The sequence below is a fragment of the Parus major genome, chromosome 5 (genome assembly GCF_001522545.3).
Source record: "Parus major isolate Abel chromosome 5, Parus_major1.1, whole genome shotgun sequence".
NCBI lineage: Eukaryota > Metazoa > Chordata > Aves > Passeriformes > Paridae > Parus > Parus major.
Genome location: NC_031774.1, coordinates 53,927,455 through 53,941,249, shown reverse-complemented (window position 1 = coordinate 53,941,249; position 13,795 = coordinate 53,927,455). Strand labels below are relative to the sequence as shown.

The 13,795-nt window shown below is 39.5% G+C and overlaps 1 protein-coding gene across 3 annotated transcripts; it reads left to right on the top strand.

Annotated features, from left to right (window-relative positions):
* Positions 1–6: 6 nt before the first annotated feature.
* Positions 7–13,795, top strand: LOC107206072 (SERTA domain-containing protein 2-like). Of its 3 annotated transcripts, none has more exons than XM_015631467.3 (4): positions 7–943; positions 1,118–1,539; positions 2,532–2,650; positions 10,226–13,795. In XM_015631467.3, the coding sequence occupies exon 4, from the start codon at positions 10,230–10,232 to the stop codon at positions 11,079–11,081; it is 852 nt and encodes a 283-aa protein (XP_015486953.1). In that variant the 5' UTR covers positions 7–943; positions 1,118–1,539; positions 2,532–2,650; positions 10,226–10,229; the 3' UTR covers positions 11,082–13,795. The 3 variants fall into 3 exon arrangements, with proteins under 3 accessions (XP_015486953.1, XP_015486952.1, XP_033370850.1); XM_015631466.3 differs by having other exon boundaries at positions 7–1,224; positions 1,441–1,539; XM_033514959.1 differs by having other exon boundaries at positions 7–2,650.

Below are 13,795 nucleotides of genomic sequence, written 5' to 3'. Positions count from 1 at the left end.
GGAAGTTGTTCGCGCAGTTATAATTAGCCCGGCCGGGGTCTGAGCGAGCCGGGCGGAGGAAGGGGGAGGAGTGTAACTTTTCGCAGCTCGGGAAGCCCAAGGTTGTCTCTGGTTACCGCTGCCCACGGCGCGGGGGGGGCGGGACGCCCGCAGGAAGCACCGACGCTCTTTCCACAAAGGCCAAATGGTGGCAGGAGCCGCGGGAGCGGCTGCGGGAGGCGGCAGGAAAGGGCTTTCCCTGAATCCCAGCGGTTCCATCCTGGCACTCCAGATCGCTGCCGCTTGGTAGCTGCGACTTACGTATAAGCTGCAGTTAAATTTTTAATAGCAGGTTTTGTTTGGCTTGTAAACGTGTGGGCTAGGAGCAGGTGGATAGAACTGGAGGAGCATAAGATTGGTCTTTATGCATATTGCAGTTTAAGCTCGCAAATAGGTGCAGTTAATAATTTCTGCCCTAGTTAGGCCTGGAATTTTTCAAACTGTGTTGGAATGCTCGTTTCTAAAAGCATAGGTAGAAGCCTTATGCAGTAATTTTCCAGTTTATTTTTGATGTGGCTGAAATTCCGTAGTTCAGGCAGTTAACTGCAGTGTGGGAAATACCATTAACATTGAAATGATGCTGTAATCTCAAAATTGTAACTGAACACGTACTAGGAAGGGAAGACAAAAAGTAATCCACTAGAGATATAATTCATAGTGATTTGCAGCTACTCTGTGTCTTCTATAGTTGTTCTTATTTTTTTCCTAACAGATTGTAAAAACTAAACCTAATAACCTTACTTCTTCCTGACACTCAAGCCAGTGTGAAATCATACAGGGCAAAAGTCAAAACCTCCACAGTTACTGCTGCAGGAATCCTTTGAAGTATCTAATAGAGAAATTAAATTTGAAAACTTCCTGACTTCATCTCCTTCTAGCAAAATATTGGACTTCTAAAACACAAGTAACAGTACTGTTTTTTTATCCAGTGCTTCTAATTTTGTTTGGTTCGGGGTTTTTTTAGCTAAGGTGCTAAAATCTAAAACTTTTCAACACTTTACTGTGCTTGTTAGCTTTGTTGAAGTTGTTTTAGCATTAAAGAATCCTAAACCTCTAAAACATGTGTTTTTATATCCAGTGTATAGAAAATGCAGTGACTGCACACCTCTCCCTGTGACCTAACAAGTACACTCTAATGAACCTCAATAGTGACCATCTGAAGTCCTGCTGTTTCAGAGCAAATAGGTTATGAATCTTCATTTGTGTCTTTGTCTGGGGCTTTTTTTATTTTCTTGTTTTTGATTATTTACAGATAGCGCGGATATCATTATACTGGGAAGGAAGTCAGCTTCGAGGAGGAGGAGGAGGAGGAGGGAGATGTTAATGTGTTTGTTGCTGTGGGTTAGATTTGGCTTGCTTAGGTCACGGGCGTTTTACTGCTGTTTTACTGCATCTTTACAGTTCCGAGGTTCTGTAAGCGGAGGAGCCCTTTGGTAGCATCAGGCTATGAGTTGCTTTGTAAGATGAACTGTAGGCGTTTACTTGCCCGTCTGTCTGAATGTAAGACTGCCTTTCACTACGTATTATTTTAAGATTTGTGAAATAATGTATGAACTCTTGATTTTGTGATCACGAAGGACTGTGTTTATGCGGATAGTACTGATCCTTGCTCCTGCGGTGCGTTTGTGAGGTGTAGCTGGGTCAGGTGTCTGTGTGTGTGATGTGCACAAACAGGCATGTCACATCCAATCCTGGCTGCAGGCTGGTAGCCCCTGCAAGGGCTTTAATTCTTGGAATTCATAACTGTTTGATTCTCCAGGTGGAGGTGAGACCTCAAGAGCATGGATCATGCGATTCCCTCCACATTTCCTAGCCTAGTCCGTAGTTTACCGTCACTTCAGCCTTTTCGCATTTCCCAGTTCCAATGCCTTGAGCTAATCCATGATTTAATCCGTGTGGTCTCTACCATACTGTGATGTTGCTATATCAGGGGTTTGATGGAAGTGATGCCACACTGAACATTAGACACAATCATAGGACACCTTATCAACTGTCTTCTCATACTGGTTTTATGTATGCTGAAAAAGAGGAAAGTTGGGGAATTAAATAAAAATCAAACTGCTTTTGGAGCCTGTAAGCATCAGGGGACAACTCTGAAATGTAGTTCTTCACAATGCATGGTATTCTCTCTCCTGATTATGTAATTTTGCAGATGATTACAATTGTAAATTGGTGTTTGAAAACTAGAGGTAGCAGTGCAAGTCCTTATCCTAAAGTCTAACACTTTAGAGGATCAGCATTCTGTAATACTCATTTATGAAAGATAATTTCCACGTTCTATGTGTTCACAGGTGAAACTGTTAGGTCCTCTTATTTCAGTGTATTCGTGAATTTTAGGGAGTTTTACCCATATTTATCTGCTTTAATAGAATTTAGGACAAATAATTTCAAAAGTTGTATTGACTTGTGTGCTTAATGCTTCTGGTTTAAAAAAGTAAAAACTACCACATAGTAATTAAATACTCTGGTTTTGTTTTGTTTTCCCTCTTAAGTCGCATCATCCTACCTCGGTGGATGGCTTGGCCTCTGGGATAGTTCAAGACTCTTGGATGACCACACTTTATGCAAAATCCAGAATCTTCCTGCCTGGACTCCTTTCTGTTTTCTAAGGGTAAATACTTGTATGTTTTTATGAAGTTGTTTCTTACGTGCATAGGGCATGTTCTGTAAATGAGCTGCAGATGTTATTTGTGGATTAGAATGGTAAACTGAAATATATCTTTTAAAAATGGGATATGTAATATAAAGTGAGGTAAAAACTTTTTGGTTTGAGTATTCTGAATTTCCATTACTGTTTTTCCTTCATAAGGGGGAATTATTAAAATGCAATAAAGCATATTGCTTTAAGATCATGTTTTTCTTGCAAATTGCTTAACTAAGACTTCAGTGTTATGGTAAGATCCACTGTTCAGCTGCTAAAATTGAGTGTTGCAGTTTTGTCTTGTGAGAAGGTGGCACTTTGGATACTGAAGTAAAGTTGTGTGCTACAAGAGAAAAGTCAATGATTTCTGATTTGGTTACTGAAAGAATAAATGCGCATCCTCTATCAGGAAAAGAGCTTTTTTTCTTGTTTGCTTTTACTGTTAATGGTCCATTTTTTTCTGTTAACTTATGGGCATGGGAATTTTTCATATTTAATAAGCTATAACTTTCTTTATTAGTATATCTTTTAGATATACTGTATCCCTAAAACATGTGTCATTGTTATGTAGATGAATGCATCTAGTATCTGTTTGAAGCAAATACAGGATTGGGAGCTGTTCAGTTGACTAGAACAAGCTGTGAAGAGGTCTGTCATTGCATTTCAGCTCTAATGATCCTTTGTCTCTCCAGTGAGATGCTTTGGTAGAAATATCAAAGTAGGTTTGGTGGTTTGGTTCTTGTTGTTTCCTTTATGAGTCTTAGGTTCTCATTTAATTATAGTTTAGTTTTATACTATGGGAGTTTCTAGGTTTAGTAAGTCTTGATCATGTATTAGCTTTTGCCAGCTAGTATTGATTCTTAGTTTAAATTATTCCAGGCCCTTCTTCCACTAAAAAAAAAAAATCTACCCAAAATCCCTGAAAAAACCTTGCTAAACACACTCATTAAAATATACACATGAACTTTATTAATAAATATGGAAAAACATACACAAGTGACAGACAAGAGTGATAGTAGTTTAGTTTGTAGATTTTAAGGATGGAATTTTCTCTCTACTAAGCAGTGGAACCCACTTGTTTTAGCTGTGGAAGATACAGATTCTAACAGAGGAGTTCCTTCTCCAGAGTCAAATGCCATGCTCTGAAACTTAGCTGCCATAGTTTGTAAAGAAAAGCTCTTATCAGTGCTTTGTAAGATGAAATGGGAGTAAGGAACTTACAAAGATGTCCTTAAGTGCAGGAATTTTCCAGGTCCCAATAGACATAACATAAACAGGTTGTTGTGGGGGGGGGGGTTTGAACTAACTTTAAATCAAAGTAAAACTTACTTCCAAGTGCTTCTTAAACATCATTTCCACTCCTAAAATACTTGTGTATGATACAGGTTTATTTTCTACTTCCACACATAGTGAATGACAGTGGGAACATTATAATTCTAGAATAATCCTGTGCTAAACTCAGTCTTCCTATCATTCCTTTCCTGTACGTAATGAATGCTGTTCAGGCTAGTCTTACTTTCAAAATGTGGGGAAATCCTTAGGTGTGGGGTTTTTTCTGTTTTGTTTTCCGGGTTGGTGTGTGTTTGTTTTTGGGTTTGCTTGTTTTTGTTGGGGTTTCTTGAGCCTGAACAGTAGCACATCTTGGTTCTGTGTTCCAGTTGCTTTGTTTCAAACTGGGAGCATGTTACAGGTCAGGATTTGTTGACCAAAAAGTTGACATTAAGTCTTCTTTCTTTGAGCAGCTATTTTCTAGTAATTTCTGACTCGTGTGAAGAAGTTGTTGCATAGGAGTTAAGGTATGGGAGTAAGCTGGTAGGACTGCACTCCTCCCTGTATGCACACTTTTAGTCACTTGTGCCTTCTCCAGCAGTTACTCATCTTGGCTAAACTGGGGCAGGGCTGGGGGGATGGGGAGGCAATGGACTTAAACACATTTTTGTATACTTGGAAGTATTTTCAGGTCTAAACTGCTTTTTACTTTGGTGTTTCCTAAGGCGTTTAGTCCTTCCCTCACTTGCTGTGGGTAACAGCCAAGATGTAGTGTGGGGATGTCCAGCACTTGCTGGGGACCCCAGCTCAGAGATGTTCTGTGTGCTCTGACAGCTTACACTGTTATGTAAGGCATGTCCAAGTGATCAGCACTAAGCCTGGATGGGAGGAAGGGATTTGTGCTGTGTCTGTTAACTGCACCTTCAGCCTTTCCATTTTCTTGTGCACTTTCTTCTATGCAAAATACAAACCAGTAGCCAGCCCAGCACTTAAATTAGAACCGCTCAAGAAGTTGTGTTGCCTTAAAATGTGTGTTGGGTAGGGGAAGGATTATCATTAAAAATAGTGTGCAGCATACATCAGATAATTCTGGGAAACAGCCCTAACTGCTGGGGTGTTTGTCTTCCTTTACACTTCCTGCAGATAGACGCGTTCTTGTGAGATGTGTCCGTGGCAGAGAGGGGAGAGCAGAACACCAGGAAATCAGTCAGCCTTGTTCATTCACTAACACAGGTCTACAGCCCAGAGAGACTTCTGTCTGTCTTTACTCCTTAACACTTACAAGACAAAGGAGACTTTGAAAGGGAATTGCCCAAATTACAATACCAAGGAGTCTCTAATTTTGATTTTAATACCTAAGTTGCATTATTGCAAACTGGACAGGCAGCTTTCACTCATGAGGTGCTTACACACCTGCAAAGCTGGTATTTTTGTCCTGTAAAGAAAAAGTAGTATTTAACTTTGAGTCTTGATTTAGACTTTATTTAGTCTTGGGCCGAAAAATACAGCAGTGTGGATGTACAGAAAGGGTAAAGCAAGTTTGAATTTAATAATACTTTAAAAAAATATGCCAAAAGAAACCACTATGAATTCAGTTATCTTTACCTGCATAGTGAAGGCCAGGTACTTCATTGATGATCTTGCTATTTAAACATATTTAGTGGTAAATAAATAACTGTTGTGTAGTTTAATAAAGTGCTTGTTTTGTGCATGAAAAGTTCGTGTTCTGATGATACTAATCATGGCAGTCATGTTTCATACGCTCATTATTTTTGTAGCTCTTCTCTGCTAAAAATTAAGGCTCTGTGAGGTCCTGAGTTCTAAACATTGTTGAACTTCTCTCTTTAGTTCTTCTCCCTCATCTTCCAAAAAAGTTTTTAAGTAGTAGTTTGCCCAGATAGAAGTAATTGAGGGTTTTCACATGTTGCATTATTCCTTGAGAGTGTTCCCAGCTGTACTTGCCCACCATGTGTCAGTGGCAGCTGCACTGTCAGACCGTGTGACAGATGGAGCTGAAATGGTGGCACGGGCCCCGTATTGTCCACAACACGTTGCAATGTGAGTTTTTCTTGGTAGCCTGGAATGTTTCTTCTGAGTAGCTGCACCCTGACCAGGCCTGTTTGTTTGGTATTGTGTGGATTTGCCAACCAGGGACGGGCCTCTTCCCTCCCAAGTTTTTTCAAACCCTCGTATGGTGTAGGATTACAGTGCTTGGATACTTCTTCCCATCTTAGCAGGGAGGAGTTGCTATGAAATGTCTTCCATGGAGGACTGGAAGGAGCTGGGGAACATGCTGTCAGGGCAGAATTTCTGCATAGACTCCATTGCAGTTCAGTGATGTGAATAGAGAGTCTGGTATTCCCAAATACTGAGTTCACTTTGCTTCCTTTTCTCTATATCTGAAAAATTATTTTCATTACAAAAGCATTCTGCCATAAACAACCTGTGGCTCAGTTTGCATAACTATAATGAGAGAGGATGAGAAAATGCCAGGAAAAAAGTTGAGATGTGTTGCTCCTCATTGTTCCTGTTTTTTTCATGACAAAAGATTCTAAAATAGATCATCTGAATGGAAAAAAAAATTCTGTTGTGGAACTTTTTCAAGTTCAAAAAAGGGTGGCTTAGAGTTTGCTGCTTTTATAACTGAACAGCTATGTACAGACCTCACATTTGAAGTTGGCATAAACTTTTAAATTTTTTTCAGTTTATTTACTTAAAAATTACAGAGTTATCAGATTGGCACATCCCAAAATCCTGTTAGTTGATCCAATTTTTTGAGATGTGAGTAGGTTCCTGGAATTAGGCTGGAGTAACAGTTTCTGGAGGCTGTGCTTTATTGTGCCCAGACTGTGCTGCTGCTCCCTGGCTGTGCCCTCGTGTCAGCCCATGGAAGGGCTGCTCCTCATGTGAGCAGGCAACTGGGGGTTGTGTGTGCACGGCTGCTTGTTTGCCCTGCTGCCAAAAATTGGAGTGGAATAAGCATTGCGTAATTAAATAATGCCATCAGCATCTTCTGCTGCAAAGTAATGCTGCGAAAGAGAGCATCTGACTGTGAATTTTGGGTTTGGGATGAGGTGTCAATATGCAGCGCTCTGGAAGAACAAGCTGCTTAGAAAATACACAGTAGTTTGTTAAAGATCTGATCCTGTCAGAAATTCTTGTGTTAGAAAGTGAGGCAAAGGGCCTGATAAAATGTAGATTAGCTGCTAACAAAGGGGCTTTGTGTCTTTTGTAGGTCAGCAGCTGAGTGTGTTTGACAAGAACTGAAATTTAATGTCTCCTGTAGCAACCATGACACTAGTCATTTTTAAATCCACCGTACCAATGGTACTCTGGTTTTTATTAGCCTTCTCCAAATTTTTGTATAACCTCTGAAATCATCTAGCTCCTGGTGGGAGAGTAGGGGATCCTTCCTGTTAGGAAATAAATTAGTGTTAGACAGAATTTTTAAAATGTAAGGTAGTACTATGTTTGTTTATTTTAAAAACACATCTTGGAAGTGGGGAGTATGTCTAAGTAGAAACATTTTGAAGTTGGAGCAAATAGTGTTTCTGGCACTTCATTTTTACAGTCAAGTGCTGTCATGCTCAAGCATTGTTACATGTTTCTAAAATGCTCTGGGACAAATTTTATGAAGGAAATTTGAGGAATGAAAAGAGGGGTGTCTGCCTATATGAGCATGAAGTATTTAGTCTAACTAGGCTACTGTTTGAACTGAAAAGTAAAATGTCATATTAACTTGTTTTTGTGAAATTATACATCCTCGCATACCATGGTCTCTTTGTTCTTTAAACTTCCTTACAGAATTTAATTTTTGAGATGTTAGAAATTAACATAATTCATATCATTCAAAGAGATAAGAATAGTATTTCCTGTGTGTCTAACAAAGTATAAATTTGTATTTAAAAAAAAATAAATTAAAAGCAGTAAATTATCAAAACGAAGCATTCTGAATGTATGAAATGTCAGAATTGCTGTTTCTTGCATGGTCATAACTTCATTCCCTTATGGATGTGAATTTTGGTCTGTTTAATTAATTGAGAGAAAAAAAATAAAAACCAAATGAACCAACCCCACTAGTGTGCAGTGTATGTGAGTGATGGTGCTTAGTGAAGAAACAGCCATTTTGATTTGTAATTTTTGTTCTTATGGTGATGCTATGAGGTAATGCCTGAGGTAGTACACATTTAAATGCTACTTAAAATGGAGACTTCACAATTTCATTGTGAGTTTAGGATTTGCATAAATGATTGTCTTCACAACGAGAGTTGGTATGTATAGGAACAGTCTACTTGTCCTGCATAAATGTGATTTTCCATAGATTGTGTCAAAAATTCTCAGTTACAGTATTGTCAGTGGTTTGAGGATCCTTGACACACACACTCCCTCCCCAGAATACTTTGTTATTATATTTTGTGCCTGAACTTTGTATCCAGATTTGTTCTGATTTTGTTGCAATGCAGTGCTGGGTACTGGCTGTGTCTGTTTGCTGTAATGGGGTGCCTGAGTGGGAGAGCCATACATGATCAGTGTGGGATGATGACTCAGGTGAACAGGCACACCACATCCAGAAACCTTCTGGTTTTTAAAGAGATACAGCTGGTGCTGTGCCAGTTTAGCAGAAAACTTCAGAGAAAATCAGAAGTTCAAAGTTAAAAGATAGCAGCAGTGGTAAAATAACAAGTAATTAAAGTTTGTTGCTGTTTCAAGAGTGACTACCTTAATGAAGTGAAGATAGTCCAGACTACTCCCTGCTAGGTTAAAATGCAGTCCTAGGACAAGCTGAATTTCATCTAGGTAATGTCCTTACAAAAAGAAAGTGTGTACTGTTGATAAGTCTGACACCTAAACTCCTGTAGCAGCTGTTTTCTCTCCTGTGTCTTGCTGAGGAGGATGCACTGCTTGCTTGCTTTCTGTTCCTCCAGAGGAGCAGAGTTCTCCAGCAGCCTTGCCTGGGCAGATGGATGTAGCCATGGAGCCCTGCCATGCTCCCTGCAAATCTGGAGAAATCCTGATAGTAAAAGAGGCTTTATCCTGCTGCCTTCTCCTTGTCCCCAAAAGTCTAGCGACAGGCTAGCAGCTGGCAGCTGCGGCCATCAGCTGAGCTATTGCTGGCAGCATCCAGTGCTCACATGAAAAGGAAGTTGGGAGGCCCTCGGCAGCATGCAGGGTCTGGATCATTGTGCTTGAAGGATCTGCCCTTAATCTGCCACTGGTGTCTAATTTATGATTGCTTAATTTTTTTAATAGTTTGGGAACGAAGTGTCTGTATTCATGGACACTTTAGGATGTGTGTAAGTAAGATTTTACCAGTGTTTTCTGTACAGAGTATACTCCTTTTCTGTGTTTTTATGAGTGATTGCATAGGGCTTCTTTTCCCTAATAAAAAACTCTTTAGGCTTGGGATGGTAATTGCAAAGTACCCAAGCAGGTATTTCTTTGGATCACTTATATTTTAGATGTGTGTGTGTGTGTGTGTGTACAGGTTTTTGTACCACATTGTTCTAGACCTACTCTATTTCAGTGCAAGAGCACACAAAGCAGAATGAAAGCAACTAAATTCTAATTTTTTCCTAACTATTTTACCAAAATTGGTTACCTTTAAAATGCTGTCTGATACCTTCCTGCCTGATGTTCTTAGTGTGAAGCCAGTAGCAGGTTGTGAACCAGCAGCCATGAGCACCCATTGTCTCTCTGTGAGCTCAGTAGCCCAGCCAGATTTCCTCCTGCATTTAACCAAACTACCAAGCTGTGGAATGCATTTAAGGATCCCATGGGAGGCCCTGCTGTAAAACAATTGTGGGTCACCAGAGAAAAAAAAGAGAAGAATCAGTCCTACATAGAGTTCTCAGAGACACTGAGCAAGACATTAGAAAGCCTTGATTAATGAGATTAAAATGGGTGTTGAAAACTAGCTTGGAGTCTTACCTGCTGTACTCAAGAATTAATGTTCAAATGGAAATGATGAAATATTCTGTAGAGTTGTTTGATCCTTAATATAAGCATCTATTTCATGTGGACAGTCAGATATACTTAGAAGTATTTAGCTTTTTTAAAAAAGCTAAATGTTTTCTGTTTAGAAAAAAAGTTGCCATGAAGCAATATAGCTGGAAAGTGCATCTTTTCAATGGAAATCATGTTGTGTAGGATTTCTTTCTGTCTCTTGATATTCTGTGACATCAAAAGTCTAAGCTAACCAATACATTTTGCATTACTGGGTTTTCAGAATTGTCTATTGGGCCTGCTCAAGGTTAATTCATGATTTTTGTCTTGCAGGTTCATGTTGGGGAGAGGCCTAAAGCGCAAGCTGAGTGACTATGAGGAGAACATGGCTGGTCTCTCGAGTGCCTTTGATTCCAGTCGAGGTCTGCCCTACCCGCTCAAGAGGCAGCTGGTGCTCAACATGTGCCTCACCAAGTTACAGACGTACAAAATGCTGGTGGAGCCCAACCTGCACCGCTCCGTCCTCATCGCCAACACCGTGCGGCAGATTCAGGAGGAGATGAGACAAGAGAGCAACCAGCAGCCAGTGAATATCTGCCCTGGCATTGCTCCTGCCTCTCACAGCTACACAGGGATGGAGTCACCTGGGATTTCCCTTCAGTTGCCTTCAGGTGTTGGTCAGCAGGAGTCTCACTGCTGTGACCTGCGGTCTGTAGAAGACCCGATTGAAAACAGCCTGCTGATCGTTTCGGACGACGACATGTCATCTGCTATTTCATCTATTCTGAAGGATTTAGACTTTGTAGAAGATATAAGCCCACCTACTTGTCTGGTTCCTACTGGAGATGACCAGCCAAAGTTTCCAGAAAATACTGGTCTGAAACTAGAAGATGATAGACAGGATTTGAAGGGAGCTGAATGTGTGTTTGGTTCCTTTGAGATTTCAAATTCAACCAGTTACTTGAAGGATTTGGCAATAGATGACATATTTGAAGATATTGACACTTCAATGTATGATTCAGACTTCTGTTGCCCTCCCCTGATGCCGCCCAGATCACCATCTCTCACTACAGAAGAACCATTGAAAACCTTCCCATCGTGTAATTCTTCTTCAGCCAACAACATTCAGATATGTAGAACAGATCTGAGTGAGTTGGACCACATCATGGAAATTCTTGTTGGATCCTGATACTTGTTTTACCCAAAGATACTTTTAAACTGCCACTTTCATTTGGTTTCAGGATAAAAGCCACTGGAATAGTTGTAAAGAATTCTTTAAAAAGCAAACTAAATAGTAATTTGTCCATAGTAGGATTTTCTAAATAATTCCAAAACTTATTAACCGAAAAAGTGGCAGATTTTTTTTTTTTTTAAAAAAATTTTATTTATCAGAACTGTGCAATCATCATTTTCCTTCCAGGGTGTTTGCGGAACAATGGCACATACCCTCTTCACCCCTCATGCCTCTTTCAATAAACTTTTTTATGTGCAATTTTTAATTTGACAGAAGAATTTACATGCAAAGCAAATTTCATGTGAGGTTATCTTTTACAAAGCCTCCACTTTATTTTTAATATCAGAGTCTATGCCAAGCTGGCATCTGTCAAGTCGCAGAGTTAGATTGTGTGGATTGCAGACACGTTACTAGAGATGGGTATATTTTAAAAATGAGACACGCTTTGCTTTCTTTTGGTCAGAAAAGCAGATCAAGACACTTACCAACAAAGTCTCTTGCATTTTCTAAAGCATTCAGAACTATTTATTTTTGTAAATTTTATAGTCTTTCTACATTTTACTACGTTATTTCATCATAGTTCAAATATAATGGACTTCTAGTTGGATGTGTTTAGCACTACCTCTGAGCTGAAATGCTTTAACTCTTTCCAGTGCTTCATCTGAGACTGCAAATCTTTTTGTTTCTGTTTCTTTCTGGGGGAGAGTACTTCTAACTCATTAAGTTGATCCTTTGACAGTGACCTAGCTGATTTGTGAAATCAAGGGTATTCAATGTTTAAAAACTTTTAAGTATTTACAGATTAATTTATATGTAGATTGTGCAATTTAACATTTTTCTGTCAGTATTATGTGCTTAGATTTTGAATAATCTTGGCGTTCTTTAAATTAAAACTTACTATGTACAGGTAGCTTTTTATTCTCTTTTGGAAAACACTGTCCTTCAACCCTGCTTTCACTACAAATTTTAAGATGATTTTTATGTGCAATATTATTTAAAAAGATACACGTTTTGTATACCTGGCATTTTGGGAAGAAACGCTTCAAACTTAAAACCTCTAGCACCTTTGGAGGATCCTCAGCCAACATTTCTGCATCCTTTCAGAAACCAAGCTGAGAGCACTGAGAACACATCACCCACTGCTGTGACAGCCCCTGGAGCACCCGTGGGGCTGTGGGGAGTCAGTGCTGGTGGCTCTGTCCCTCCCAGGGGCTGGGGTCACCTGGGCTCTGGAACCCTGGAGCTGCTGGCCCAGGCTGTTCTGGGTGGGGCAGGGCTGTTTTTATACAGATAGACAAACACCCTGCTCAGCCAGAGATGAGATTTGCAGTGAGAACTGGTTTTCATCAGGCAGTTTGGGTTCTGTGTTTCAGCCTGAACCAAGGTCTAGATCAATCCCTGCTACCGTCTTCTGAGTTTCACACTTGCACATTGCTTTTTGGTTTGGGTTTTATTTTTTTCTTCCTTTTTTACTTAAAAAACTTTTACTTTGTTCTTGAAAGCTGCAGCACCTGTGTTGGAAACTTGCAGTTGTAAAACCTTTGCTTTGGTTTCTTGTATTTTTTTGGTTTTTGTTGTTCTGCTGAGACTTCTTATGAACGGCGCGTCGGCAGAGGGAAAAAATGTCGCCTGTGTGTTGCATCTCACAGAAGATGAAATCCTGGCCCTGTTGAAGGGGCCAGGGTGTCACCTGGTATTTCTAGTCTTAACTGATGCTGTGGCACACCTACCTTGCGCAGAGATCTCCATTTTTTACTGTGACTCTCTCGGTTAACAGCTAGCTGCCGACATAATTGGGTGTCCCAGGCCAATGGAGAACCATTTCAGGTCACATCCTCGCAGCCATTAGGTTGTTTAGCAACCGAAGGGTATAAATGTATTTATATGCATATATTGTATTGATTCTAATATAAAACTTCTGATCTAAAGCATTTTGAATTGCTGGATAAAGGGATTTGTTTGAAGAGTGTATAACTAGTTCTTGAAGAGGTACAGCTTCAGAATGTACACAGATTGTGCATTGTTTATAGACTACTCTGGCTTTTCCTCAGCCTCTACTTTTGTATTAAAAATATGACTGAATAAATCCTTGAAATATTAAGGGCCTTCTGCACTGTGATGACACAGAGATGCGGTTAAAAAATGTCTTTAAATTCAGTGATGAGGGATAAAATAAAAAGACTGCATCTAATCTCTTTTTGCATATGAAAATATGGAATGTTACTATGCAGTAAAGATATTTTGGTATGAAAATAGTATCATATAGCAAATAGTGAACACTTAATAAATACACTTACCTTGCAGTCTCTCCAGAAACAGAAGTCAACTTGCTTTTCAACATTTATGTACTAAAGTTTTTTGTATACTGCAGCAAAAGATTCAATTGTTGGTAGATCTTTTATCAACAATTCAAAATGCAATTTTTATACAAGTCCTGGCTACAGAGCTCTGTTTCTAATTGGTTGCTTGTGTCACAGTGCCAAGACCATGAGCTGGTGTGTAATGCAGTTCGGTTATGTTTGGAATTATGTGCAAAGGGAAGTTTAATTTTTAAATATGCACAAACTAATTTTAAAATCCTTCCATGTAAAATGAAGTTAGAGGCTAGTTGTGGTGGACCTATTTATTGTATGTTTGGAAATAAAAGCCACAGTTTTGCATTTAAACCA